The following is a 27,989-nucleotide window of genomic DNA, read 5'->3' as shown; positions in this document are numbered from 1 at the left end:
CCCAGCCTACTGCGCAGTAACCCCGGAGAAAAGGGGTCAGGGAGCTCCATCCTAAACAAACCGAGCCAGGCCAGAAGGCCTCCTGTGGCCAGAGGTCTGGGGACCTGAAGGTCCTCCACCGTGATCACATCACGGGAGAGGGGTGTGTGCCTTCTCCCTTTCCTTTCTCATCTCTCCTCCCATCCCCAGACCCGAACTGCAGGGAGGGAGCCACGCCCCTGCAGGGCCAGGCTCCAGGCAGATACTCACCGGGGCGCCTCGAGCACCAGCAGTTCCGGCAGGACCAGGGGGTCCAACTTCTCCCTAAGGTCAGGGACAGGGGAGGACAAAAGCCAGAGATGAGGGGTGTGGGTTCAGAGGGGGCCCCTCCAGAGCAAAGTGCACCCAGGAAGCAGCCCTGACGGTGGGTGGGGGCTCTGGTCTCCCCAGCAGCCTGTTTTCTCCTTGCTTCAGCCACACCTGCACCCTCCTCAGGGCGTCAAGAAAGACACCCGTGCCCCACCCCTCTGCTTCCCTCAATGGCGCACGCCCCAGGACTCTGCTGCTAAGAAGGCCCCCACTCTCACTCCTTACAGCAGTTGGAGAGGGGGAGGGTGACAGCTGTTGACAGAGGGGAGGAGAGAGAGCAGTCTTTGGCAGGAGGTGAGAAGGAGATCTGATGGGGGCAGAGTGAAGAAAGGGGTCCATGACTCACCTTTTCACCGTTGGCACCAGCTGGGCCAGGGGGGCCAATGGGGCCAGTCAGACCCTGGGAAGAGAAGGCTGAGTGAGGGGCCGGGAGAGGCAGCCAGGGACGCGGTGCCCAGCAGGGAGCCTGGGGCGCCCACACCCAGGGCCCTTGGTGTATCCTTCCATGGCCCCCAAAACGCCCTCTCATCCCGGGGTCCCAGTGTTGACAGGGAAGTCCCTGCAGATGCCCAGCCCACACAACTGAACACAGGAGCAGGGACCACGCTCACACACAGCCCCTCTGTCCCCTGCGTGCATGGGATCCCTACATCTGTCCCCATCCCAGCCCCAGGGAGCCTGCCACCAGCACCCACTTACTCGTCCACCGTCCTTCCCGGGCGCGCCCTCGGGGCCTTTCTCACCAACGTCACCCTGTGGAATACAGAAAACGGGCCACCTCAGGGAGGCACTCCAAGACCCCCTTTGCCAGCTCAGTGTCCTCCCTGGATGGGGGTCCAGGCAGGGTCAGAGCCTGGCCAAGAGGGGTTTGCTGTGGTCTCAGGGTGGGTGACGAGCAGTAAGTGAGATGGAGGGATGTCATTGGATGACGTCACTAAAGGTCAAACAAAGAGCCGTGGGGGGCCTCCAAGTTCCTCAAGAGGACGTCTGGGTGCCGTGGGGAGCAGGAGGGAGTCGGGGGGAGGCCTGCTCAGCCCGGTACTCACCCTGTCTCCCTTGGGTCCAGCAATACCAGCTGCTCCCCTCTCGCCGGGCATGCCCTGTAGACCTGGAGGGCCCTGAGCCCCAGGGGGGCCAGCTGGGCCAGCTGCGCCCTGTGGGGGAGAGGACTCTGTGATGGGCAGCTCCTCCTCTGGGCGCCCCAAGCCCCCTTTCCTCCCCTTCTTCCTCTGCCCAGACCCCTTTGGGTCTCACCCTCCATCCCTCCCTCCTTCCATTTTCATCCCCCAAGCCCCATCCCCTTCCACCCAGAGGACCACACCCGCCTCACTTACTTTGGGACCATCGGTGCCAGGAGTGCCAGGGAGGCCGCGGGCCCCCTGGAGGCCCTGGGAACCGGGGGAGCCACGTTCTCCGGGGAAACCTCGTTCACCCTGGAGTGGAGACACCACGGAACAGTCAGGTGGAGGTCCGAAGAGGACGGAGAGCCAGGGAGAAGCAGGGAGGTACGGGCGGAGCTGGATTGGCAGGGGCAGGGGGACAGGCAGGACCCGGGGCTGCAGTTCTGCTGGGACAGGCAGGCCAGAACCACTCCGAGAGGCCACTTGGGAATGGCCAACAGGACACTCACCCTGGGACCCACGAGGCCGGGAGCTCCAGCTTCACCAGGAACACCCTGAAGATCAAAGAAGAATGTGAGAGAGCAAGGTTTTTCTGCCCCAGAGCCTTGGCCGAGCACCCCTCCTGCTAGCTGCGGAGCTCAGACTGTGGCGAGCTGGGCTGTGGGACCCAGACGCTCCCTGCCTCACTGAGCAACTTGTTCCCCCTCCCGCCCTTGCCTCCTGGGCATCAGAATAGACCTTCCCACCTAAACACGCTGCAGATTCCCAGGTATTCCCAGGGCCCTGTACTCACCTGGTCACCTGGCTTTCCACCTTCACCTGGGGGGCCGGGAGGGCCAGGAAGTCCCTAGAAGCCAAGGTGACTTAGTTAGGAAAGGAGTGAGGTTGCTGCCCTACCCTCTGGCGAGGCCAGCACAGGGCAAAAGCTGGGGTGCAGGGAAGACCCATCCCCTGGCCCCCACTGAGGGGGCGCTGCTGCCACCCCAGAGCCCTGGAGAGAGAATAAACAGGAAGCCGGTCCAGCTGCCTACCTGGAACCCAGATGGCCCAGGAGCACCCTGCTCGCCTCGTTCACCAGCTGGTCCCTGCAGAGGAAGACAATGGTGAGCTGAGCCAGCTTCTGGAGAGCCTGGACGCCACATCCAGGGCTAGAGGGGCCAGGGGGCCACCCACGGCAGGCAACACCACCCTCATTGCCCGCTGTTCTCCCACCAGCGAGTGACCCACACAGGGTGGGGTCCACAATCCCTCTGCTCAGACTGGGTCGCGGTCCTGGATCAGCCCAGAACCACATCTGTCAGCTCCATCACTCCCCACCTCCGCCCCCCAAGCCCCTGCCCACGGGCTACCTAGAGAGGCTGGGCGGGTACTTACAGCGGGTCCAGGGGGGCCTGCAGCACCTGTCTCACCATCTTTGCCAGGAAGACCCTAGCGGGGAGAGAGAGGGGGAGCTATCATGATACACTCCTCCAGTTCTGCAGACCCCAGCACCGGGCAGGTGCACTGTGTGGCCCAGAGTTTCCAGCCAATCCTCCGCCTGAACTCCATTTCTCCACCCGCCCTTCCCACTCCGCTCCTTTCCCTCAGTCCTCAGCACAGGAGCCTTCTCCACCTCCCCGGCTGCTGTCAGCCCCCAGTCTCCCGGTGTGGACTCCCACAGGGCCCAGGGCAGCACAGGCTCAGCCATGGGCATCATGCAGCCAACCAGGGGTCCCAGGAGCATGCCCCAGGGATGCTCCCTCCCCACAGGGAGCAACAAACACCCAGGGGTGGGCAGTGGGGAGGCACTCACTCTCAGGCCAGGAGCACCAGGCAGTCCCTTCTCACCAGCTTTGCCAGGCTCACCCTGGAAGAAAGAGGGCAGGGCCATGAGGTGGAGGGCTTTGGTGGGAGTAGGGGTATGGCCGGCGGGGGAGACTGGGGCGTGGGGCCACTGCCTGATGGACAACAAAGGCTAAAGTCGAGGATCAGCGCCTCTCTTATGCTCAGAGGTGTGAGCTGATAGCGCTGACCCGGGGATCAGTGTCATGGCTGAGGTGTTCTGAGGGCTCTAAAGAGCCCTGGGATTCCCCTGATCACAGGCACTCCTTGGGGCGTGGGGGTCCAAGCCACCCAGAACACCATGGACCTCACTCATCACAGCCCTTGGGTTAACTCTGGGAACCAGCCCTTTCCCCAGGGGCAGGGATGTAGCGGAACCATGTGGAAGGAAATGGAAGGGCAGGTGATTACTTACATTGGCACCTTTGGGGCCAGGGAAACCCATGACACCAGGCTGCCCACGAGCTCCCTGAGGGCCTGGGGGTCCAGGGCGACCATCTTCACCAGGGGCTCCCTGAAAGAGAGGACACCATTCTCAGCACATGGACACGAGACCACCTTTGTCCCTCTACTGAGCGCACGCTCAGGGCAGGTCACCGGCCAGACAAACAGCATGTAGGATTGACTAAGGTCGCAACCGGCAGCCCGCATCACACACGAGACTCATCAGTGACAAGGCACTGCTTAGCTTAGAAGTTTTGTTCCTGAAAGTGCACACCAGGCTTTGTCTTCCCCAAAGGAAGGCCCAAATGCACAAGGGGTGGCCTTTTTAGAACTTGCAGCCACTGCATAGGCCACACCTGGCCACAGGACCCACCATCCCATCCATTCCCCTCCCCAATTCTCAAAATTCACAGGCTGCCCCCACCCGGCTCCTGTCTCTTTTCCCACCTGCCTCCCCAAGAGTGCCCCCCAACCTCTCCCAATGACCCCAGAGGATGGACTTACGGAAGGACCAACTTTGCCTTGAGGACCAGCATCACCAGGGCGACCAGTGAGACCCTTTGTTTAGGAGAGAGAAGGGGCTGGGTGTCAGCACAGGGTTGGAGGGACCAGGTCGGGTAGGGCGTGAGGAGTCTTCTCAGGGTTGGAAGCTGAAAACAGAAGCATCCCTGCTACCTACCCGGGCTCCAGGAAGGCCAGGCTCTCCGGGACGGCCAGGGTCACCGTTGGCTCCTTTGGGACCAGCAAGGCCACTGGGTCCTCGCTCTCCAGGGGCTCCCTACACAAGAGGAGGCAGAGGGTCAGCAGAAAGCCATTTGACCAGTGATGTGTGGACCCCAGTCCCTGTTCCCCCACTCACCTTGGGACCTGCCAGACCATCCTGACCTGGGAAACCACGGTTGCCAGGAGCGCCCTAGGAAGAAGTGGAGGGGAGAGGCAATGAGTTAGAGAGGCCCTTGACCCAACTGTGGCTGCAGAGAGCCTAGTCAGGATCCAGGTGTCAATCCCACCAACCCTCCTACTGCAGTCTCTGCAGAGCAGAAGCTATGTGCATGCATGCCTACTAAGTCACTTCAGTCATGTCTGACTCTGTGACCCTATGGACTGTAGTCTGCCAGGCTTCTCTCTTCATGGCGATTCTCCAGGCAAGAATACTGGAGTGGGTTGCCATGCCCTCTTCCAGGGCATCTTCCTGACCCAGGGATCGAACCCGTGTCTCTTACGTCTCCTGCGTTGGCAGGTGGGTTCTTTACCACTCGCGCCACCTGGGAAGCTCCAGGTGCAAGATTCTGAGAGATTAACTTCTTGGGCCTGCCCCCACCTCTTGGAAAGGAACTCCCACTGCTTCATGTCACCCAGGGGTGAGGGACACTAAGGAGTGTGGAGGTGGGTGGGAAAAAGGAATATGAGGTCCACAGACTTGGCAAAGACCCAGAGCCACAGGATCTCAACTTGTATCTCCAGGGCACACCCCAACGAGCGTGGGGAAGAACTCTTGGCCCACTTACTCTTTCTCCAGGGGGACCGGCAGGCCCAGCACCACCAGGCTCTCCACGGGCACCTCTTTTCCCTTCTTCACCAGCAGGACCAGGGGCTCCTTGGGGACCAGCAGGGCCCTGAGAACCAGCATGGCAGAGAAACAGGGTGAGTCTTTGCCTGGCCCTGGGGCAAGCACAGGCCTGGCATGAGGAGGAGGTGGCTATGACTGCTGTTTCAGGGCTGGGGGGCCTGGGGAAGTGAGGTCACAAAGGGTCAGCTGGGTGAGGAGAAGTGGCCCAGTGGGCAGTCAAGCTGGTCAAGCCGAAGGTGCCAGCTGAGACTGCATCAGCTTCTCTGTCACATTCATCTCTGGGTGCACCCTCAGAGGGCCCAGGATAGGGGACACGCCTGCTGCGGAGGTGCGCAGTGGGCCAGGGGTGGCAGCCAGGTACTCACCGGTTCTCCCTTGGGGCCTTGTTCGCCTTTGAAGCCAGCAATACCAGGCTCACCCTTAACAAAGGAGAAAAGCAGGTTCTCACACTCGGTTCTCCCCACGGCCCTAAAAATCCTCCACCACCCCCACCCTTAAAGGCAGCCCGCTAGAGGACACTGTGGGCACAGGAAGTAGGGTGCTGGGTTTGACTCTGGGGCTGTGGGTGGGACTCAGAGTTCACTGGATCTCACCGTTTGACCTTTCGGGCCCAGAGGACCAGTTGCACCTTGAGGGCCGGGTGGACCACGGGGTCCAGGGAAGCCGGGAGCACCAGCAATGCCAGGGGCACCCTGTCAGCATGAGCAGAGAGAAGGGCATTAGGAGGGAGCCGCGAGGAGGGACTGACCCCACCTGGAGGAGCTGAGTCGAGGGCAGCACTCACAGCAGATCCCTTGGCTCCAGGGATTCCGTCAGTTCCAGGGTTGCCCTGAAAAAGGAGACAGTGTCATTATAAGATAAGCAGCGAAGAATACGTTTCCACCCCACATCATGCTCCCAGGCCCCTCGTCCATTCCAGGCGTGGCCCTGCCGGACACTTCAAGGGAGGATGGGTGATGGAGGGAGACGCGTCTCTAGAGACTGGTGGCTGGGTGGCAGGCATTGAGCCAGAAGGAAGGTGTGATGATTGAGGCACCAGTTGCCTCAGCAGACAGTCAAGTGTGCCAAGGCCTCAGACCCCAGACCCTTCAGGCAAAATACACTCACAGCGGCGCCAGCGGGCCCAGGGGACCCAGGAGTACCAGGTTCACCACGAGGACCCTGGGCGCCTTCAGGACCTCGAGCACCGGTGGGGCCAGCTTCACCCTGGAAAGAGGCAGGGAAGGATGCAGTGAGGACAGGTCAGGGGGACACAGACCCCATGGGCAACAGTTCAGGACAAGCTGCACACACACACCAAAAAGGGTTCCCATGCAGGCTGCCTGGCTGAGCCCGCTGACCTGATGACTTTCTACCTGCCCCGCTCTACTCTCCTTGGTGGCCACCACAAGCAGGCACACAGGTTCATGTTACAGGCTGGGCCTTGTGCTGGTTCCCTCAGCACTCATCAGAAAAGCCTGAGCTGGGCAGCCTGCCAGTCCAGCACTGTGGGATGATGGACAATGGCTGAGATGGGCAGGCACCTTTACCCCCCTTCCCCACCTATTTTCTCTTTTATTGAGGCTCTTGAACATCTCAGCTCGGGGTGCCACTGGGCGTGTATCCGGCTAATGTGAACCAGGCTCTGAGTCAAGCCTGTTTGAAGGAAGCCAGCAAGCCAGGACAAAAAGCAAGCTGGGGGACCAGCGCCCCGACACCTCTTTTCCCAAAATGGGCTCTGCTTTTACTTTCATTTTTTCCTGAAAGTTACAGCTGGCTATGAGCTGGGATCTCTGGATGGCGGAGTCCCTGGGGAGGACTGCTGACCCGGAGGGAGGGCACGGCCTCCTCAGGTTTCTTCTCAGAACATTCTTGCTTTACTTTTGTAATTATTATTTTCTAAAGGTCAGGCCCCCTCACCTTCCGCTGTCCCTCTTCACAATGGGTCTCCTTCACCCAGCTCCTGGGGCCTCAGACACTGTCTGGTTGCCATGGAAACCCCCACAAGGGGAAAAGCAACCTGATGCCAGTGACCACATGGAGTCTCCTTATTCATCTCCTGGCGGCACCAGGAGAGAATTCCCAGGGACGCACGCGTGTTGGAATCCCTCCTGGGCCACAGGGGCCTTTCCCTGAACTGGCTGGCCTCCCACTGGCCTCTATTAATCCTTGGAAGAACTCTATTAACACGGTTTGGGAGAGACAAGCCCTGCCCCCCAAGATGAAGCAGGGGTGAGAGGGAAGGATGGAACCATCTCTGCGCCCACTTCCCTCCAACTCTCTTCCGGATCTAAGTCAGCTGAGCTTTGCCTTTTTTCTTCAGTTTCCTTTGGTCCCCTCCCAGGTCTCAGGGGTCCCGCCATCTTTTTCTGCCTTGTCCCACTCTGAAGCTGTAACTGTATCTCCAGCTTTTTATCATTCCATCTTACTTTCCCTTCTAGCTAGTGACTCTGCAAAACGCCTGGCTCTTTCCTTGCTTCCACGGATAGCAGCAGTGGGGCAAGGGGTGGGGGACACTCCAAAGGGAAGGCGGATCATCCGGGGGGCAGTCAGCAAGGGTTATGGGGAAAGGGGGGGTCCTGACTCGACAAGCAGAACACGCACCTTGGCACCAGGAGCACCGGGGAAGCCAGGACCGCCAGCAGGACCCACGGGACCCTGGAGGAAGCAAGCAGATGCAGAGGTGAAGGCCCAGTCTGGGCAGACCATCTCCAGCCTCCAAACCAAGCCACCCCTCACCTCCCATGCCTTCCCACCTTTGTACTGATATTGCTCTATATCCACTGTGGCCGAAAGTCCCTGGATGAAAATTGTCCCCACTGCCAGTGTCCCCAAGCCTGGCTTGGGGAAACTGCGTTTCTGATGCAGTATATAGTTTCTGAATATATATATGGTGAGAAGCAAGTCATTCTTTCACCTCCCTCTCTACCCCTCCCCAGAAAAACTACCAAAAGTGTAGCTGAGAAAAATGAACCATTGCTTCAAAGCTTGTCCCCAACATACTCCCTTAGTAATGAAAAGTTGTTCCTCTTTTTCCAGGAGAATCCAGAATGTGGCCTGGATATTGAGTAAACACTGCCACTTCACTGGGCGGCTGACTGGGACTCAGGCAAACCTGCCGGGGCTGAAGTGAACTTACCGGAGGCCCTGCAGGGCCTGGTTGACCGTCATTGCCTCGAGCACCCTGTGAGCGAGAAGGAAGCAGCCGTTATGGGAGGCACACACGTCTCCAGTCCCTCTCACGGTGCCCCAGGGCTGAGCAGGAGGCTGGCAGGTGTGCACTGCGGGAGGAAGCAGCCCCAGGACCCTCCATGGTGCCTTTGAGAACTGGGCCTCCAGTGGGCTTGCTCTCAACCTCAAAGAACTTGGGTAATTTTCCAGCTACTCCATCATTTTTTCAACTTCCTTTTAGACCCCAAGTATCCCCAAATTCAAGGCCATGTTACCATTTAAAGACTCAGTGAAAATGAAACAGCCAAGCATTGATTCTGACTCAGTTCTTCCTGCCTGTTGCAGCAGAAAGCTCTTTCAGGGCTTGGTTAATCTCCTTGGTCAACTCTCGGATCTGTGTCCCCATCCCCAACCCACAGAACAACCTGCTTCTATGGAAGACAGAGAAGCTGCAGGGCACCTGCTACCAGCCCAGGAAGAAGCTTGGTGATGGGGATAGGGCACCGGGCACAGTCTGAGGACCAAATTTGTCCTGAGACTTCTTTTACAGACAGCAAGGCTGCCGGCTCTTCCTCTACAGGCCATGCACTTTGAGGGGGAGCACCTCCAGGGTCTCTTTCTCGAGGCCCCTCCGGGTCCCGGGAATCATTAGGCCACGTGGAGCTGGGCCGAGCACCTGGTCCTTGGAGGACCTCAGCTGAGCCCTGCCTGCCTGCCTCTGCCTCTCCTGGGAAGCTGAAGAAGGATGCTTTAGGGGAAGCTCCTGTTTCAAATAAGACTCAAGTCTTTCTCCTGGCTGTGGTCCATTTCTCATGACTGAGACTCTCCTGGTTGGCATTAACCAGGGAAGCAGGAGAAGACTTAACAGAAGAAAATGTCACAGGGAACATAAACCCTCAGCATTGGCCAGAGCCCCTTCTGGGCTGGCTGCTTCGCAAAGTACCCTCCCTCCAGGGTTCAGCCAGAGGAGAGGCCTGGGCTGCTTGTGAGCAAGGGGAGTGTGGTGCTGCCCAAGAGGCCAAAGTTGGATGGGCATCCAGGGCTGCCCCCTGCAGGAAAGCTGGGGAGTGGGTACCATCTGGCCCAAGGTGGGGGGCACATGACCACAGCCCAGCCCAGCCCCTGGCCAGGCCTGGACACCAGGCCTGCACTGAACTATGTGACCTTGTCAATCTTCCATGCCAAATCCTATGCACACCCTGCCAGTCTAACTACGGTAGGGACAGGAGTCAGCAAGGAGAAGCAAGAAGCAGGGCCAACTGGAGGAGGAAGGAGAACAGCGGTGCAGGTCATCTGTGCCCCTCATGGAGTGTGGCCCCCATGACTCCAAGCCTGGCCAAAAAGGCACAAGCCAGGTCTGGGCAATCTGTAGCAATCACAGTGCTTCTTGGCAGGCCCGGGGCTCTCTAATCCCCTCACATAAAGTGACCCAGGGACAAGCCACTTCAACGGTTTTGGCTGACAAATGGGGGTTGAGACTGCATGCTATTTCACTGATCTGCTTCTGAGGGAAATTTCTGCCAAAACAGATACATTATCTGGACTGCAGCACAACTGAGGGAAGCTGATTTACTTTGGCTGGTCCTGCAAGGACCCATGAGGAGGGGCCTCAGAGCCTGGGTGGCTGGGGTGTGAAATCAACAGAGAGCGTAATCTTTCTTAAACAGAGCTTTCATCGCATCACTCGCCTGACCAGGCGCCCACAAGGGCTCTCTATTGCTAAGGGATCAGAGCTAAACACCTGCACCCTCCACTGCCACAAATCCCCATGCTCTTAACTCTCCCATTAATGCGAGGCCACTGGAGTCTGAGGCTGCAGAGCACGGCTTGTCTTAGGCTAGTTAACCATTCAGTGCCTCAGTTTCTTCTCCTCTAAAGGGGGGAGGACAACAGAATCCGCCTGGTAGGATCCGAGGGAAGGCTGGATAAGACAGAGCATCTGGGTATTAAACAGAGGACGTGCCCGTGAAGCAGTGGCCACTGGTATACCACAGTGTCACCAACATTGCAGTAACGTAAAGTATGTGAGTTGACCCTAGACTGATACACTTTTCTAGGGCAGCATCTAAGTGAGCAGAAAGAACTAAAAGGAACACAGTACTAGAGCCAACTAAAGTCTGTCCATATATTCAAACAGGATTGACTGGGGAGTGGGTGAGACTGTCGAGGGATTACCTGAATAATCGAGACTGGTTAAAGAGACTCCTGTCCTCGCCTGCCAGCTCTCCCATGGCCTCCCCCCACCCCACCCCGGTCCTCTGATTGTGCAGACCCAGTCTGGGGATTTGTGACGGGCACACTCAGAGTGAATCCTCACGGGAGGATGATACTGTCTACACCTCGTGGGGTTGCTTTGAGGGTCAGGCAAAATAACCCTGAACACAAGTGCCTTGTGAACTCCAAAGAGCCGGGCAAATGGTAGCTCTGGGTCTTGTCAATTACTCACTGCAGCGCCGGCAGGGCCAGTCCGTCCTCTCTCACCAGGCAAGCCGCGGGGACCCTGGAGCACACACCAAGAGGCACAGCATGAGTTGGTTCAAGGACCGCTCAGCCCCATCACTTAACCTGCAGGCCCTTCATGGACACTGGAAGGGAGGGAGCCGGTAGCACCCAGGAGGCAAAGGTGTGGATGCCCCTGGTCCGCCTTCCTGATCCTATCACACCAAAGGGTTCTCGGCCATGGCAGAACACACAGGTGCTCCCATTGTTACCTATTGGGAGCCCTGTTATAGGCACATCTTGCTCCTTGCAATAGACAAACTCCCCCAAATGTTGAAAATAAACAGAATTTGTAAAAACTGAAGCACACCTTACGGGTGTTAACAGGGTTATTTCAAAGAAATGCTGGTGAGCCCTTGCACAAGCCATCCACTTGACACACTTTACGTTTTGCTCATAATCGAATCAATCTACAAAACTGAGTATCTACTTTGCCCAAAGGGAGCAGTGGCATCTACAGTGGCGCCATCTGCTGGGCTTTAGGTGTCTCAAGAGTGTCTGGAGGCCCTCCAGGGGGTGGTGCTCATACTCACCATTGGGCCTGGAGAACCGTTCTCACCTGGGGAACCACTCTCACCCTGGAAAAAAGATGCAGAAGGTCAGTGAGCAGGGGCCCCTCTGCCAGCCCGCAAGACAGTTCCCATGGAGGAAGCCGAAAGCTCTGGTCATCTCAGCTAGCACCGACACCTCCAAGCTTTAGTTCCATGAGGGACAATTCCCGGAGCTCTCCAGACCTGCTGTTCATTCATTAGGTTGTAGTGCTGGTGTTCCTAACCCAAGCTGTTCAGATGTCCTAACTCCACTGAGCTCAGCAGCATCTCCTCATCGTCTGTCCCCCATGCCCATGTGCTTCTTGGTCCTTACCTTCACACCTGGGGCACCAGCTTCTCCCTTAGCACCATCTAGACCTGGGTAACCCTACAGGACAAGAGAAGACTTTCAATCACTCTTCTGGGGAAGCCGAAGAGGACGATTCATGTCCCCCCCAAGACTTTTTTCTCCCTTGGTCAGTCTTTTTCCTTCCAGCACTCTCCCCCCATTATACTTACTCTGTGACCTTTGACACCAGGAAGGCCTGGGGTTCCTGGGAAGCCGCGAGCACCCTGCAATCCAAAGCAGAGATGTTCAGAGCACTGTGCAGAACCAGGTAAAGGCTGCCTTGGGCTGATGGGAGAGGCCTTGAAGCCAGGTCCCTGGGTGGCCAGGAAGCAGGGGAAGCCCAGCACCAGGAACATCTTTCGGTCACTCCCAGAATCCCCCTCTCTGTGCCTCACCCCAGCTTAGGCAAAGTGGGTGTAAACATCTGCCAGCACCCCCAGACGCCCCGAGACTGTGCTAGGATCAGGGACATGGTCATCAGTATGAAAGCGTGACACGTGGGGACGGCTGGAACTTTAGGAGCGAGCTATCGGAGCTGGATGAGCTGGGTGGGAGGCCACTGCGTTTGTTGCAAGGATGGAGACGCTGCGAACGAGACTAGAAACTGGGAAAGGTGGGCTTTACCTGAGGGCCAGGAGGGCCTCTCTCGCCAGATTTTCCAGGCTTTCCAGCTTCACCCTGAAGGGAGAGAGATGTACCTCAGCTTCCTCAGAAGACACGTTAGCATCACTGGTGCACACTGCCATGTTATCACTCCTCCCACCTGCCATGCCTTTGCCCACCTGCTTCCTCATCTCCCCCCACCCCTGCAGGTCCCAGACTTCCCTGAATGCCTTCCCTGCTTGTGTCCTGGGCAAGCTCCTCCACCCCTCACAGCCTCCAGCCTTCCCTGGTGGGCTCACTGTCTCCTCTCATAGGCACTGCTGACCAGCCTGTGTTCCCTAACCTCAGAGACGTTCGTTCACTGCCTAATGGGATTCTCACGAGCAGCTTCAGCGCCAGTTCTCTCTCCCCTTCGTTTACATCCCTTGCAGACATCCTGACTCAGCCTGAGCTTTCCCCAACTCATTTACAATTAAGATAATCTTGGGCTGTTGAGTGTTTCTCTTTTGTTTTTCCTTCTCTGCATCTTTCCCCTTGTGTTTTCCCCCTCCCTTCTCTCACTTCTCAATTTCCCTTCCTGGAGCTAATGATATTTTAATTATTTCCCTTCCCAGTGGGTCCAAAGCTGTCCCCAAAGGCACCTGCAAGCTAAGTTGCCAGCGGAAATGTAGACGGTGCAGTGTCTGAGTCTCTGCCGGACGAGCCCCGCCCCCTGGGCCCAGTCGAGGGTGCATCCGCCCATCACCACCCAGAACCCCCTCTCTCCAGGCCCTTTCAAGTGAGGCAGCCACTTGATTCACTCAGGTGTACTCACATCATCACCAGGTTTCCCAGGGGGGCCAGGAGGACCACGGGGGCCCATGGGACCCTACAAACAAAATAAGTGAGCTTAAGAGATGGTTGGAGGGGGGAAGACACCTAATCAGTGGGAGAAACCCAGGGATTATAGCTTTTGGAAGCTAGTGCATCTAAAAGGAAAAAAAGATGGAGGAACCCAGTTTGTGCTGAGAGAGAGAAGAGGCGCAGAGCAGATCACAGCGGGAGGCAGTGGACAGCACAGGCCAGAAGGGGTGACCCAGAAAAAGGACTGACATGACAGAATCCTGGGTGGTTCCTGCCACATCTGGCTCCCTGTCAGTTCCCCCAGAGCTAAGACGGGACATCTGAGCTTCCTCTGAGCCCTCCACTGGAGAAAGCACTGGGCAGAGCCCGGAAGGCGACAGGACTAGGGTGTGAATGGTGCATTGCCAGAAGATCCCCCAGGAGGGCAGGGCCAGCGCCAGCACTCACAGAGACACCGGGTTCCCCAGGTTCACCAGGGTTGCCTTGAAATCCTTGAGGTCCCTAAAAAGTAAAGCGAGGACACCAGGTTGGCCCCCTAGAACAGACATCAGAGAGCTTGAAAGCATCTGTGTCTCCGCTTTCCAAAAGGAAAAACCCAATACTTACGGGAGCACCAGCAGGGCCTGGGGGTCCCCGAGGTCCCATGGGGCCCTGCATTGGAACAGAAAATGAGGAGCTTTACTGGAAAGACTTCACCCTTGGCCTCCACGGTGCCGCCGCCTCCCAGCCAACAGCCCAGACAAAGGACAAGGAGTTACTCTGTGAGCAGGGGCCTGCAGGGGCTGCTCCCTCTCATTTTCCTCTCCCCTTGCAACATTCTATTTTTATTTATAGGTACCATTTGGACAGAGAAGCTGGCCTTGCGTTCCTCTGGACAGCAGCCATGTTTACTAAAGTCTGAGTTTCATTTAGCATGTGCCAAGTGGGAGCTGCAGGGCTGAGATTTCCTGCTGGAAGTCTTGTGGATGCTGGAGAACAGTGGCTGCTGTCTGCATTCTTCAGTTCTCATTCCAAGAGCAATAGCAACTGGCCTTCTGACAGATCAGCCTATATGCCTCTCTCCATCCTCATTCTTCTTAGTCACTCCAGTGCATCATTAAAACTGGCATCCATCGCCATTAAAAACCAAATGCTCTGGGCTAGCTAAATGGGAGGTTATGTAACTGATGGGGAAGGGCCGCTCCAAGTAATTATCTGTAAAGTGAGGTTGTCAGAGTCCCTGGCTCTGCTGAGGGCCACCTCCTGCCATTTTGGCTGTGAAGAACTGGTGCCTTTTCTTACCATTGGTCCCTGCATTACTCCCATCTGGGCGCCACCAGCCTTCTCATCAAATCCACCAGCCATCTGGGCAGCAAAGTTCTGCAAATAAACCCAACAACATTAAAAGCTTGAGAGGCTATATGCTTTTCCTACATGGCTAGGTAAGCTATATACGGATAGAAAAAAACTTTAATTGTGGGAGACTAACCTAGCATTGATCAGAAACACTAATGATTCCTGAAAAAATGTTTTGGAAATGGCTTATTAGATGACAGTGGCACAACCATTTCCCTGGAAGATGAAGTGTTACTTGGAAGAGTATCCATTACTTGCATTTCATTTTGTAAGTATTCTTTAATTCTAAAATATTAAATATATTATTCCAAATAAATTGAAAACTATAACTAAAATATAACTTTTAAAGGTTTTTTTTTTCTTTTCTAAGACCTTAATGCCCAGCAAAACACTAAAATAAACAGTCTTAAAATATTTTACCAGAGAATATAGTAGGCATCTATGCGCCATTCAAGTTTAAAAATTTAGATCATAGCAAACATCAAAATGGCAAACCTGCAAAAACTGGGCAATAATGTAATTTGTTGATTGGTCTGATTCCAAAACCAACTTTAGCCACACACCTTTCCTCAGTGGGGCTCTTTCATGAGAATAAATAGTTGCTTGGAATGTACTTGGCAAAGATGAAGCTTCAACGTCTTCCAAGGACAGTGGTCACTCTTCTTCCAGGGAACTGCAAGTGCCCAGCCATCCTCTCCTCCAACCTCTACACCCACACCCACTCCCAAGGACCAGCCACACAGTAGAGATGCCAGGAAGCCAGGTAACTGAAGACTTTCTTTACAGAAACCCAGTGAGTGAACAAAGTCAGTCCTTAGCGCCACAGTCTCACGCCCACTATGTGATTCCACTAAATTACAGGCCTGGGGGAGAAGTCCATGTTCAAGACAGGCTGTGGACACACTTCTGGCAGCCCTGGGAGCCAGCCAGGTGAGTGTGACTAGCGATTTAGAAGCCACATTTCTGGAGAGACAGCCTGAAGGAAGGGGACATAAGGATACTTACTCCACCAAGGCCAGGAGGGCCGGGGGGGCCGGGAGGACCAGGGGGGCCAGGGTTTCCAGGGGTCCCAGGCTCTCCATCTCTGCCACGAGGTCCAGGAGCACCCTTGGCAGAAAGAGAAAGAAGCCCCGATGTGACGCAGTGTTTATACAAGACCCATCTGTCTACGGGCTGCCCTTGAGGCATTTGGGGGGGTCCTTAGAGAACGTGGGGAGTCCACAAGGGTCAGACAGCATTGTTTCTCTACTCACTTTTTCACCTTTGTCACCACGATCACCTCTGGGTCCTTGTTCACCTGCAGGTCCCTGAAAAGGAAGAAAATATTGAGGCGACAGCAAGAGCGGGAGCGCCTGCTGATCAACAACTCAAGGAAAGCATGGAAAACGCGGTTTCTCTCTTTTTTACCTGAGGTCCAGGAGGTCCCTTGGGTCCTACGATCTGTGAGAGACACCGACAAAACGGCAAGTTAGAAGAGACCTCAAGGAAATGACCCAGTTAGAAAAGTTGACGCAACATGGGAGTAGAAAGTGTACTTACATCCTTGATGTCTCCAGGTTCTCCTTTCTGTCCCTGAAACACGAAACACTGTCAGGATTGAGTCAAGCTCACCAAGCCTCCAATACAAAACAGTAGCCCCTGCATCAAGGTGCCCACTGTAACAGATCTTTTGTTGATGCCTAAAAACCACACGCTGAATGAGCACAGCATTGCTTTCAACGAAGAAAATATAAAGAGGAAAAAAAAAGCAAACAACAACAATTCTCACCTTTGGTCCTGGTTGCCCTGCAAATGGAAGAAATAGAGAAGGAGAATATAAGAGTCATGAAATGGATAAGTACAACTTGTCATTCAAACTTTCGTGAAGGCATCATAGAAAGGGACACAACCAGGGAAGGGGGTAGCTTCCTGTTACTCCACTGAAGCCCTCTGTTGGGGTGTTAGGTTCCACTGGGGTCTGGAGTTGCTGAGGTCCCAAGAGGAACAGAGATGACCCAGAATTTGTTATTGAAAGGCAATCAGCATGCAGGGGCCAAAAAGAATACAAAGAACTCAAGGTCTATCAGCCACCAGGAGAGAAAGCACCCAAAACTGAGAAACGGAGAAGCTCAGTTTCTTCTCTTCCTCAGAAGGGTAAGAAAACCCTCCCGTAGCCCAAGCACCCCGCAACACATCCCCCACCCCAGAAGAAGAGTTAGGTATTTAGAAAGGTCTTACATTCAAGCTGGGTCTCCATGAAGCAAGCACAAAAAAACAGCAGAGCACAGAAGTTACAGAGGGCATTGGAGCCAGTGCCCCCCGAATCAATAACCCTTTCCCCATTTGTAGCAGCAAAATAGTAAAGGTGATCAACGCTTCACTCACATAGGCCCCCTGAAAAATGATCTGGGGAAGTGGGCTATCAAAGCAGCTTCCCCAAGCAGCTTTCCACGGTGGGTGAAGTGTTAAGGAAAGGCAACTGCTCGCTTCCTTTTCAACTGTCTCCTCTGCTTGATCGGGAAGAAAATGGTGAGGGCTACCCAAAAGGCCTAGATGTCTGTCCCCATCCTCCTTCAGGGGGATAGGGCATGGGCTCCAGAGCTGGGGAGGGGTCACCTGCACACCTACACATTCACCAGCCCCGGCTCCAGGGTGTAGGCACCTGGGGCTCTGTCCGGGGCCCAGCTCTGCTCTTCACCACTAGAACTTCCAGACCCCAGCTCTTCCTTCTGCTAGGAACTTGCTTCTTAATTGGCAGTCAATACCAACAGAGGCAAAACCAAAAGGAAACTGCCACCAATGCTCCATATTTTTCAAAAGGGGGCCTGCCCTTTCTGTCGCCCCGTTGGCCAGCGGAGCTTGCTCCACAGTGAGCATGTTTGGAGGCCAAGCTGTGGGCAACAGAGGAGAAATGAATCTGTGTTTTGGCCAAAAGGAGCACTGGATCTCCATTGTGGCTCAAGGACTTTGCAGAGGTGCTTACAGTGAGGACGCTTGTGTGGAGTCCCCTCTGTGCTCCAGGTCTTAGGAGCATATTTTCTGGAGGTGTCAGGTGAGGAAGGACCCCTCTGGTGTGTCAGGCTCACTCAGTGTCATCCTGCAAGCGAGAAGTCGCCTTTCCCTTCAGCCTCAGCTGCTGGGGTGCCATGGATAACCAGTCCCTCTGCTTCACAGAGATGACTGGCATCCATGGCAGGGCATTTGCTGCCCCTGCAAGTAATTTATTTATGTGGAACAGGAAATAAATAAATTACGACCACTGGCAGTGGGGAGGTCAGCTGAGCAGATGGGGCAGCACTCTCCGAAGGGGGTCTCAGGGCTGAGGCAGTCTTTCATGTCTTCACAGATTATGTCGTCGCAGAGGACAGTCCCAGTGTCACAGACACAGATCCGGCAGGGCTCAGGCTTCCACACATCCTTATCATTATACCTCTGCCCATCCTGCACACAGCTGCCAGCCTTCTCTGCACCAAGGGTGGGGTGGGGGAAGCGGAGAGCCAAGGGAAGGAGGGGATGAGGAGCCAGAAGAGAAAAAGAGAGAGGTTGCAGGTCAACTTGACATCATTTGAATGCTGAAGCGTGTGGACTCCGGCCACCCAACATAGAGAACTTGTTATTTTTTCTAAGACATCATTCATTCTGCCATGTAGTCAACAAATATTATTGTCCACTTTGCACTCTGCTCTCTATTCACCAATGAAAATCCTGACCCAGCAGGGAAGGTTGGGGCGGGGGCGGCACTGAGGATGAAATACTGTCTTCATGCATCTCATATTGGGGAGACATGATGATGTGGGGGTCATGGGCAAGTTAGAGTAGGAGCAGGAGGAGGATGAGCCTCTGAACTGGGGGACTCAGGACTGTAAAGACAGAGGGGAGGGGAAAATGCAGAGCCGCCCACACCCCACCCCACCCCCAACACAGGGACAGAGGCCTTCTTTCTTCTGCCTGCCTCTAGGAATTATGGGATCTACTGAATACAACTGACAGCTAAAATTCAGAAGGCGTGGAGAAAATTCTACCCACAGAAATTAGACTCTATCAGCAGCCAGGCTCCAGAAGTAGATATATGGGGGTGGAGGTGTGTGAAAGGATGAGCTATTAGAGGTAGGATCTTGTCCCATTCTTTAAATAATATTAGTCTTAGGACCAATTTAGGGAAGGGGTTTGGACCAGTCAAACAATACACCTGGATAGAACCCACGAGGGCTGATAAAATGCCCCGGAGGCAAGCAGGGCCAAAGATCCCTCTACGGGTGCTGACCTCCAGCTGGACCCCCCTCTGGAGAGAGCCTGCTTCCATCTGAAGACAACGGCTCAACGTGACGGAGGGGATATGGAAGGAGGCTTTGAATGCCTGGTCCCGGCCAAGAGTAGGCAGTCCAGGCCCGGCCCCCTCCAAGAACGCAGACAAAGAAGGGCACAGAGTAGTCCCCCTCCATAAGCGCCCTGCCGTCTGGAATTCACCCTGCAAACGAAGTCTGTGCTGACAAGAGCGCTCCGAAGAGCGCCAAGCGTGGCAGAGCCCGCACCACGTGCTAGGGAGCGCCCAGCGCTGTTTTTCTCATCAGAGTCGTCAAAGCACTGGCAGCGGGATGAATAATAGGAACGGGCCACAAACCAGGTGGGCGGAGAGAGAAACGGGCCTGCCCCAGCTCTTTAAGGAGACTCTGAAAGATAAACCTTTTTTTTTTTCCACTAGAAAAAAAAATCCACTCAGCATTTAGGCAAGATAATCACGCGGTGGCGGGGGGGGGGGGGGAGGGGGTGGCGGGGGGGGGGGGGGGGAGGGGGTGGCGGGGGGGGGGTGGGGGAATCCTAGCTTAAGTATCAAAATCGCTGGGCCACACCCACTGCTAAAATGGGTGGAGCTGCAGAAAGCAAGGGGTGGGGTCCAGACTAAAGAAGAACCCACTCTCAGCCAGGAGGGCCGTAGGGGGAAAAGAGCAAAATGCTGGACGAGGGGTTCACCCAGAAGGCAGATCAGATTTCCCTCGGAAGGGCGGTCCCGGGATGCGCGGGCGCTGGGGCGGGGCCGCAGCGCTGGGTGTGAGAGCCCTACGGTGACTCTTTGTGACTGCAGCTCTGGACGCAGCTCACCCACGGACACTGCGAGGGTGAAAAGTGCGATTAAATGACTGCCCCAGAAAGAAGCCAGCTCCGTAACCGGATCCCTTAGGTGTGGACGGAGGAGCCCAGCACCTCCATAATTGCTGTTCGAAACGGCTGCCGATAGCATCCCAGCGCGCCTGATCGTGTTCCCCTCATTACCGCAGGGCCGTATAAGCGACTCTTTGTAGTAGGCCAATTAAAAAGTTACCTCTTTTGGGGAACTGTTTTGCTTCGCGGCTGCTCCGCGCAGGGCTGGAGCCTGAGAGGTGGCGGTGGGCGGGCACGGGGTGGGGGGGCATTGTGGGAGAGGGGGTCGGGGAGTCCGGGGGAACCCACCGGACCTTGCCTCTCATGAATGGGGCTTTTCTCGAGCGCACACAGACTCCGATTCACAGGTCTCCGCAAGGAATCAGTTTAAATAAATACGGGCAGAGTTTCAGCCCCATCTGGAAGCCATCGCTGCCAATCTCCTAACGCAAACAAGCCTCACAAAGACGGATTGAGGTCTCTCCCCCGAGCCGAGGGGCACTTTTCAGAGACGAGGGCTGTGAAATGCAGATGTGGGTCAAAAACGCAGCAGCCAATAAGCTTCTCAAACTTGTGGAAAGATGGGGAGGAGGGGCGTGCCCGAGCCCTAGGTTACTGACATTCCTGACGTCCACGCAGACTGCGTCCTTCCCCACGTCACGTCTTTGGGTCCTCTGACCCAGGGGAGTGGGTTACCCGGCCAGGGTGCGCTAGGGCGCAAAGCCAGCGGCTCCAATGCTCTGCCCCTGGGGAGGGCGGGTGGGGGGAGGAGCGACTGGGAGATCTGGGCCCAAAGAGCTGTGGAATTCATTCCCTCCTCGGAAAGCTGCGGCGCTGAGAACGCTCTGCCACTGAAGTGAGCGCCTCTAATACCAGATGCAGAGTTTGGGGATTTTGAGAGTCACCTAGCTAATTCCATTGCGCACTATGGCAGAGATCAGTCAAGAAGACAGCTTTGTGGGTGTGTAAGTTCAAATTTAGGACAAATACATAGTCAATCCGAGCTGGGGCCACTAAGCGACACCGTATTCCAAGTGCCGTGAGCGCGCCTCCAGCTTAGTGCACCTCCCGACCCCCTGTCCAAAATCTTCGGCCTGAGGCTCCTTGCTGCTGCGCTGCGGGCTCCAGTTCTGCCCCTGTCGATCACCCTAACGAACGGAAAGTCCTTCTGGGCCCGAAGCCTTCTAAACTGTCTCCAGAGATAGCCAGGTGGCAGGCGAGACTGCAGAGAATCGTCGGCACACGGACTTTTGATTTCCATACCTTCCCCCCAAATTTCCCCTGCGATTGATTTACAATCTGTAACATACAAAGACAGGGCTGGAATCCCAGCCGTCGGAAACGTGCCCAAACACGTGGAAAAAAAAATTCTCTACTTAATACACTTTCCAGGCTTCATTTGTCCTAAATATAATCCCAGACAGTGGGACTTTACCAAAGGAGATGATGGAAAGGTGCGGTTCGAACTGTCTTTGGACCAGATTGTAAAACTGCCATCTCTAACTATATACGGTTGAAATTGTTATAGCAATCGACCAACCGTGTCCCACTCCTCTGCTACACACACACACACACACACACACACACACACACACACACACACACACACTCGCTCACTCACTCTTGGCAGAGACTCGGCTAGTTCCAGAAACTTTTATAAAAGTAACTCATTGTAGTACCTGGCTTGGGGGGGCGGGTGCGGGAGAGGGCGGATGGGGGGAAGACGGCGGGGAGGGGGCGCTATTTTCCCGGACGTTTCAAAAGCAAGGTCTGGTTGGAATGTTACCGCCTTTCAGATGGCCTCTCCTGCGGGAAGTTTCTGTATCTTCTAGAGGCAAGGGGAAAGCCGAGATGCCAAGCGGGCTGCACCTTGCTCCTGGGCCAGCCATGAATGGCAGAAAACCCACGAGGGGCGCTGAGATCTCAGGGTGTCTCTCCGAAGCCCTTCATCGCGGCCTCGGGTTTCAGCCTACTAGGTTCAGAGCGTCTCCTTTGTCTAACTAACTTCCCTTTGAACCCCAGACACCGACCCCTGGACACGACTAGGAATTCAAGCCCTTGGCGCTTGCTCACTTCTTCGCTCGTGCTTTTTCTCGCCTACTTTTCCTAAGATCTATGGGCCACAACCTGTTTTGCCGAACCCTGAGTGCTTGGGTGAGGCAAGCAGTGTGCGTTTGCGCTTAATTATCAAAGCTGGTCAAAGAGAGCGCGCTTGAATCTAAGCGCAAACTTCCGACCCGCCGCTTGGCTTCTTTAATATTCCTGCGCAACGCAAGGACCGGCAAATGCCTCCAACCACCACCCGCAGGGAGGACGCTAGGACAGAGCCCCTGACTTGCAGAATTCCATTCAATGAGCTTCTGCGCATCCTGCACCCGTCTCCACGCGCCTTGACCCCGGAGCCGCTCTAACCCAGACCCGCGGGCTCCAGAGTGCGAGAGGGCCAGGGAAGAGGATGCTGAGGGTCGACACAGAAGGGTGGCAGGCGGGAGCTGTGGACGACTTACGGACATCCTGGCCGTGACACCGAAGGACAGCGGCGACGAGCAGCGTCAGCAGCACCAGCGTCTGGGGAGCGCCGAGGCGGATCATAGCTCACCGCGGGGCCTGGCGGAGCCGGGCCCGGGCGGAGCGCGGCGAGGCGGCAGGAGCACGGCGTGGGTCCGGGGCTCTACCGCGCCCTCATGCAGGAGGCCCTCGGATCAGGAGGAGCAGGCAGGAGACCCGGCAGCCCAGCGGCGCTCTGCGTCCTCTCTCGGCCGCGGCGCCCGTTATATGCGCCCGGCCCCGCTCGAGGCTGGCGAGCTCGCCCAAACCGCGGGCCGCCCCCGGCCCCCCGCGGGGCTGTAACCTGAGACCCCGCCCCGCACCCCGCCTGGGCCCAGCCAGAGCCCGCACCTGCCCGGACCGGAGCCCCGCTCTCCGCTAGCCTTGCTTCCCGCCCCCCACCCTAAGCGTGCAGAGTGGCCTGATCGGGCGGGGCGCAGAGACGGCCCCTGTCTACCTCCCCCCCATCCACCCCGGGCTGCGGCGCTGCCCTCTCCGACCACAGGCGGGAAGGGGGGCCTCCGGCCCCTCCCCTCGGAGTTCTGCCCGGATTGGAGGGGTGGGGGTGTTTGCAGAGGCGCAGGCCGCGAGCCCTAGACCGTGGACGGAAAAGACGGGAGGGAGGAGGGGAAGCGGTAGAAAGAAGCAGAGGAGAGGGAGAGAGGGGCATCGCATTGGGTCCCTGGGTTGCGGGCGAGGGGAAGGGCTCAAGGGGAGCCCACGAAGTATCAGGAGTCCTAAATCTTGGAGACTGGCAAGCAGGGCCAAACTTGGTGGGGGGGCGGGGAGGCGGGAGTAGGGTCGTCCCGATCTATTTTCTAGCCGCTTCTTGGAGCACCTGGCCCCTGGATTCCCACCTGGAGGTTCCGAACGACAGCGCCCCCCGCCTCCGCCCCAACTCCTCCCCCATCCAACTATGCGATGAATGAGCTTCCTCTGGAAGCTCAGCAGACGTTGACCCGAGCCGAGCGCCGGGAATTGGGCCGGTGTTACAGCACAGACCGAGACCTGTGTGAAGGTGTGGGGGACGGGCGCAGACCCTGGGGAGAGGACGCGAGGAGACACAGAAGACGGGTGGCGGGTGGGGTGGGGCGAGACCACGCCGTGCGCGCTGCCGAGGTCAGGGGCTGTCTAGCTCCAGGCTCAGCCTGGGTGTCTGCTCTCCCTGGCCGGGGTCCGGTAGTCCCTGGGGGGAGTGGGCGCTGCCGGCGGGGGTTGAGCAGCTCTGGCCAGGGACGGTCGGCCACTGCTGCAGCCCTGGCCCGGGAGGAAGCACGCCGCTCCAGCTGGACTGAGTTCTGTGAGCTGGGGGAGAAGCCAGAATTTCCCAGTTGGCCCCCTGGCCCTCACTTCCCACCTCATCTCACCTTGGCCTAAATGCTACCTTCTCCCCTGGGCTCAGCTGTGCTGTCTTTTGGCTCCAGGTGTCTCCATGAATACCGGGGAGGAAAAGTTCCCTAACAGACCTCCTTCCTCTTGAGTAAACGATTTTCTATCCCCGAGGATTGTAAAGTCCCCCATGGAACTTTAGGCAGAAATGCAAACTTTCACAAAACTCAGAATTTGGAGCTTGACTTACCCAGTACTCCCCTCCCCAGCGATGGAGTTTCTGCAGCCCTTTCCTCCTTGAAGCTGAAGCCACTTAGAAGCTGCTTTTCTCACCCAGGCCTCAGTCTTCACAGGAGGCTCTGGGCTTCTCCTCCCTCTCTCTCCACCCTCTCATGCTCTGATGCTTCTCAGAATAAAGCCCTGAATTCCAAGTGTGCAGAATGTAACTTCCATGCAAGTGTGCTGGCTGGAAAGTGAAGGGGCTTACATTGTTTAAAGAAATACATCCATACTTTGCCTGGATGGAGGTGGGTGAAGGTTTAAAGCACTGGTTTCAACTTCTCTACCTGCTGTATGCCCTCCTTGGCTATTTTCCTGTCTTCCTGTTCAAGTCCTAGTGTTAAGCTCTTAGCCTTTCCCCAGCCCCAGCCTCTGGCCAGAGAAAGCCAGTCTTACCCCCTGATATGTCCCATGCCCTCCTTGGAGCCACGGCTTCTATCTTCTCCATCTGGAAGGTAGAAAGACCAAATTTCACACATTTCTCAAGACCCCCTATGTTTAAGCCCCTCTGAGAGTCTTTTCTGATAACTCTAGAATGCAATGGCTCCCTGCCTTTCTGAATCCATCTGGCAGGTATAGCCTGTGTCCACATCCTATATTCTAAGCTGCATGTTTTTTATGTAGTTTTCATTCCCTCCCCCCAACTCCATATTCATTGGTCTTATATTAACGATGAGTCTAGACGCTCCTTGGGGACAAGAAGAGCACAATTTTAGCACATAGGAGTATTTAAGTAAACCCCTCTGGATGGATGCATTTAGATGTAAAATCTGATTTATTTTCTGATATGAGCAATCCATAGACAGCTACAAAGCAAGGCATTTATACAACTGATTTTTAAAAAAAATCTGCCATAAAAATTCAACAACAACAAAAGTTTGGGTGAAGACACTCAAATAGATGAAAAAATTGAAGCCTTTTTCAAAGTGATCTAGTTAGTGGGCAACAAAGTGATATGTACTTCTGTTGGTTAGGTGCTTTTGATTTCATACTCTAACTGTGTGTGTGATTCATCTTTGCAGTAAACTGTATCTACATATAAGAGCTCTAGAGTCTGTCTAGTAATAATGGTTCATTTGTGAATACAAAATTTAGTTCTCTGCTCCTCATGAGAAAAAAAGAAAAGGTTTTTTCATCAGAGATGAGAACTAACAAAAGCAAAATAAATTCTCAGAACCAAAATAGACTATGGAAATTATTTAAATTCTAAAGTCAACTAAACACCAATACCAATATTCTACCCACCCATGAATCCAACTACAATTTAAAAACCTCTTATCTGTGACTCAGACTGGGACTGAACCTTTATGTGGGGAGAAAAAAAAAAATCATTGATTTGGAGGTCACTTACCTAGTAATCTCAATATCCAGAACATAGCCAAGAAACTGAAAAGAAGGAGAAATAAACCTGTGAGCTGGGGGAGAAGCAGCAGGCAGAATTCTGGGCAGCCAGAATTTGTTATGTGCAAAAGCTTATGCATTTTATGTGTAGTAGAGTCCCTCCTATTCTGTCCGTGTTTATTCATAGTTTAGATATTGTGTTAACAGATGGTCATCTGACCTCACCAATTAGATGCAGAAACAATGAGGGCAGATAGGAGAGCAGTTGATGAAACATAGTAAAATAGCAAGAAGGGACAATAAGACAGGAGATAGAAAAATAACCAATAAAATAGATAACTACTGAGAACCTACTGTATAGCACAGGGACTTCCGCTCATACTCTGGTGACCTAAATGGGAAGAAAATCAAGGAGAGGAGATATATATATATATATATATATATATATATCTGATTCACTTTGCTGTACAGCAGAAACTAACACCTCACTGTAAAGCAACTATACTCCAATAAAATTTTTTTAAAAATAAAGTGGAGTTTTTCCCATGCCAAGAAAAAAAGAAAAGGAACCAATTAAAAAAAAAAAAACCACCTGATAGGGTAGGGGTAAACAGCCCATGTCCTGGCTTACAGCCTCTGCTGCTGTCCCTGTGATTCATAACAATAAACTTAAATGTCCAACAAAATGTTAACAAGTTTATTATGGTCTCTTCGGGGAGAAAGGGAAATCTGAATTCCATTTTAGAAAAGTCTCCATTAAACATAATGAAAATAAATGTTTGTTCGTTTAATGTGAAAAATCTTATATCCTGGCAGTGTTAGAGAGATGAGAAGCACTGAAATGTCTATAACTAGAAGTGGAATCAAAGAGCTGCTGTTTCCCCCACTTAGTGGAAGAAGGGCATGGATGGCTAAGAATGAAGGTCCCACGTGGCAATCATTGTCCACTTACATCTTTGAGTAGGGCAGGCCTAATATTAGAACAGTTAGGAATTAAACAGACACCATCAGTGTATCTACCCCAAGTTACATCCATTTAGTGAGGCAGGTGGATTCAACCCGTCATTTTGTGTTGTGTAGACAAAATAACCATTTCACTGTTTTTCTCTCTTTTACGGCAATATTAAATTTAGACTTATAGTGGACATAGCCTTCCTTATTGGGAAAGATATTTATAGGTAAACTGTAAAGAAAAGACCTCTTTCTCTCTCTCTACACAAATCCCATTTAAAAATAGTGATAGAGTGTGGAAGCACTCACATTCCAAAGAGGTAAGCCCACCCCAAATATGGCAGGTGGTGAACGCACACACTTCACTCAGACAGCCACGGTGGAGGGAGAGCGGGGCCAGCCTGCTTCTGTTGGTTGACTCAGTTCAGACATCCTTTCAAGATGTGTTTATGTTTTCCTTTGGCATTTTTGGGGTAGAGTAACAGGATCAGGACTGTCCAGGATAGGGTTTCTAGATTTATGGTGTGCATTCCATTGCATGAGCATAAATGTGTTACTATGTAGTCCCAGCGCAAACAGTGTTAAGAATCCAACCCTGTCTCTTCTGTCCTGTCCCAGCACCATCCAAATTCAGTTTAAGTGCTCATACTGAACACTCATTTCTGTATGAAATGATACAGAGAGAATTAAGACACTGTATTTTCATCTTCAAGGGAAATAAGAAAAAAGACTGTGAAAAATCCTGCAAACATGGTATCCTCCTCTGAAAAACTAAACAAGCAAAACCAGAAAGAACAGATATTCTGGAAGTCATAGAACAAGCTGGGGAAAGTTTCCTAGGAGAACTGAGTCTCCAAGGATGAGAGGAGTGTTGAAATGTGGAGGTATAGTGAGCGGACAGGGTGGCACCTATAAGAAGCCCAAGAAGAGCAGATGAACCAGAAGGCATGGCTGGGGGCCCAGACCAGTGTGGAGTCAGCCGTGGGGGCCAGTGGGAGTAAGATGTAGTACTAGGGGTGAGAAAGAGGCCAGACACAGAGGACTCCGGGAGTGCCACTAGCTGTCACTGGGTCTGGCTCAGACCGGCCTCTCTTACTTCTCATTCTTTCCTCTTCTACTTATCTCCTACTAGATAGACCTTTGAGGCAAAAGAGGAAGACATCTGGCTTTCTAATGCTTTCTTTTTTTTTTCTTTTCACCCTGCTTATTTAATTTCTTTTTCTTTTACTTTACAATACTGTATTGGTTTTGCCATACATCGACATGAATCCGCCACAGGTGTACACATGTTCCCAATCCTGAATCCCCCTCCCACCTCTCTCCCCATATCATCTCTCCGGATTATCCCAGTGCACCAGCCCCAAGCATCCTGTATCCTGCATCTAACCTAGACTGGCGATTCACTTATTATGTGATATTATACATGTTTCAATGCCATTCTCCCAAATCATCCCACCCTCTTCCTCTCCCACAGAGTCCATAAGACTGTTCTATGCATCTGTGTCTCTTCTAATGCTTTCTAAAGTCTTATTTTTTGAAAAAGTAGCTGTACTTTTATACGCACATGACCTTCCTATTTCACTTTAAAAAAAAAAAAAAAAGCATAACCCGTTCATGCAATATCTCACATTGTCTTGAAGCATATGGCTTTCTGGCTTTGAGGAACATGTGTGTTCTCATTAACTCTTGCTAGTTATGGGGTGAAGGGAGAAACATCAGGGCCTCGATGCAGAGATGCTGGACCACTCCCAGCAGGGGTTGTATGTGAAGCAACCGTGGTTGTCCAGCCACAACTGTCTCCAAGGACCAGG

The 27,989-nt window shown here is 54.1% G+C and overlaps 1 protein-coding gene across 1 annotated transcript in view; it reads right to left on the bottom strand.

Moving 5' to 3' along the window:
* The window catches only part of COL2A1 (collagen type II alpha 1 chain), a 30,005-nt gene extending 7,682 nt beyond the window's left edge, over positions 1-22,323 (bottom strand). The window contains exons 1-37 of the mRNA XM_052640483.1: positions 22,239-22,323; positions 17,850-18,056; positions 16,382-16,398; positions 16,153-16,185; positions 16,021-16,053; positions 15,867-15,920; positions 15,619-15,720; positions 14,560-14,637; positions 13,885-13,929; positions 13,726-13,779; positions 13,250-13,303; positions 12,457-12,510; positions 12,003-12,056; positions 11,818-11,871; positions 11,487-11,531; positions 10,901-10,954; positions 8,423-8,467; positions 7,888-7,941; positions 6,412-6,510; positions 6,089-6,133; positions 5,898-5,996; positions 5,670-5,723; positions 5,243-5,350; positions 4,594-4,647; positions 4,414-4,512; positions 4,239-4,292; positions 3,706-3,804; positions 3,262-3,315; positions 2,844-2,897; positions 2,501-2,554; positions 2,263-2,316; positions 1,979-2,023; positions 1,683-1,781; positions 1,395-1,502; positions 1,048-1,101; positions 695-748; positions 250-303 (exon numbers count right to left, since the gene is read on the bottom strand). Of these exons, the coding sequence (XP_052496443.1) occupies positions 250-303; positions 695-748; positions 1,048-1,101; positions 1,395-1,502; positions 1,683-1,781; positions 1,979-2,023; positions 2,263-2,316; positions 2,501-2,554; positions 2,844-2,897; positions 3,262-3,315; positions 3,706-3,804; positions 4,239-4,292; positions 4,414-4,512; positions 4,594-4,647; positions 5,243-5,350; positions 5,670-5,723; positions 5,898-5,996; positions 6,089-6,133; positions 6,412-6,510; positions 7,888-7,941; positions 8,423-8,467; positions 10,901-10,954; positions 11,487-11,531; positions 11,818-11,871; positions 12,003-12,056; positions 12,457-12,510; positions 13,250-13,303; positions 13,726-13,779; positions 13,885-13,929; positions 14,560-14,637; positions 15,619-15,720; positions 15,867-15,920; positions 16,021-16,053; positions 16,153-16,185; positions 16,382-16,398; positions 17,850-18,056; positions 22,239-22,323 (2,463 nt within the window). The remainder of the gene's footprint in view (positions 1-249; positions 304-694; positions 749-1,047; positions 1,102-1,394; positions 1,503-1,682; positions 1,782-1,978; positions 2,024-2,262; positions 2,317-2,500; positions 2,555-2,843; positions 2,898-3,261; positions 3,316-3,705; positions 3,805-4,238; positions 4,293-4,413; positions 4,513-4,593; positions 4,648-5,242; positions 5,351-5,669; positions 5,724-5,897; positions 5,997-6,088; positions 6,134-6,411; positions 6,511-7,887; positions 7,942-8,422; positions 8,468-10,900; positions 10,955-11,486; positions 11,532-11,817; positions 11,872-12,002; positions 12,057-12,456; positions 12,511-13,249; positions 13,304-13,725; positions 13,780-13,884; positions 13,930-14,559; positions 14,638-15,618; positions 15,721-15,866; positions 15,921-16,020; positions 16,054-16,152; positions 16,186-16,381; positions 16,399-17,849; positions 18,057-22,238) is intronic.
* Positions 22,324-27,989: the final 5,666 nt, after the last annotated feature.

The sequence above is a fragment of the Budorcas taxicolor genome, chromosome 5 (assembly GCF_023091745.1).
Source record: "Budorcas taxicolor isolate Tak-1 chromosome 5, Takin1.1, whole genome shotgun sequence".
In the NCBI taxonomy this organism is placed as follows: Eukaryota; Metazoa; Chordata; class Mammalia; order Artiodactyla; family Bovidae; genus Budorcas; species Budorcas taxicolor.
This window is presented reverse-complemented; position numbering and strand designations above follow the sequence as displayed.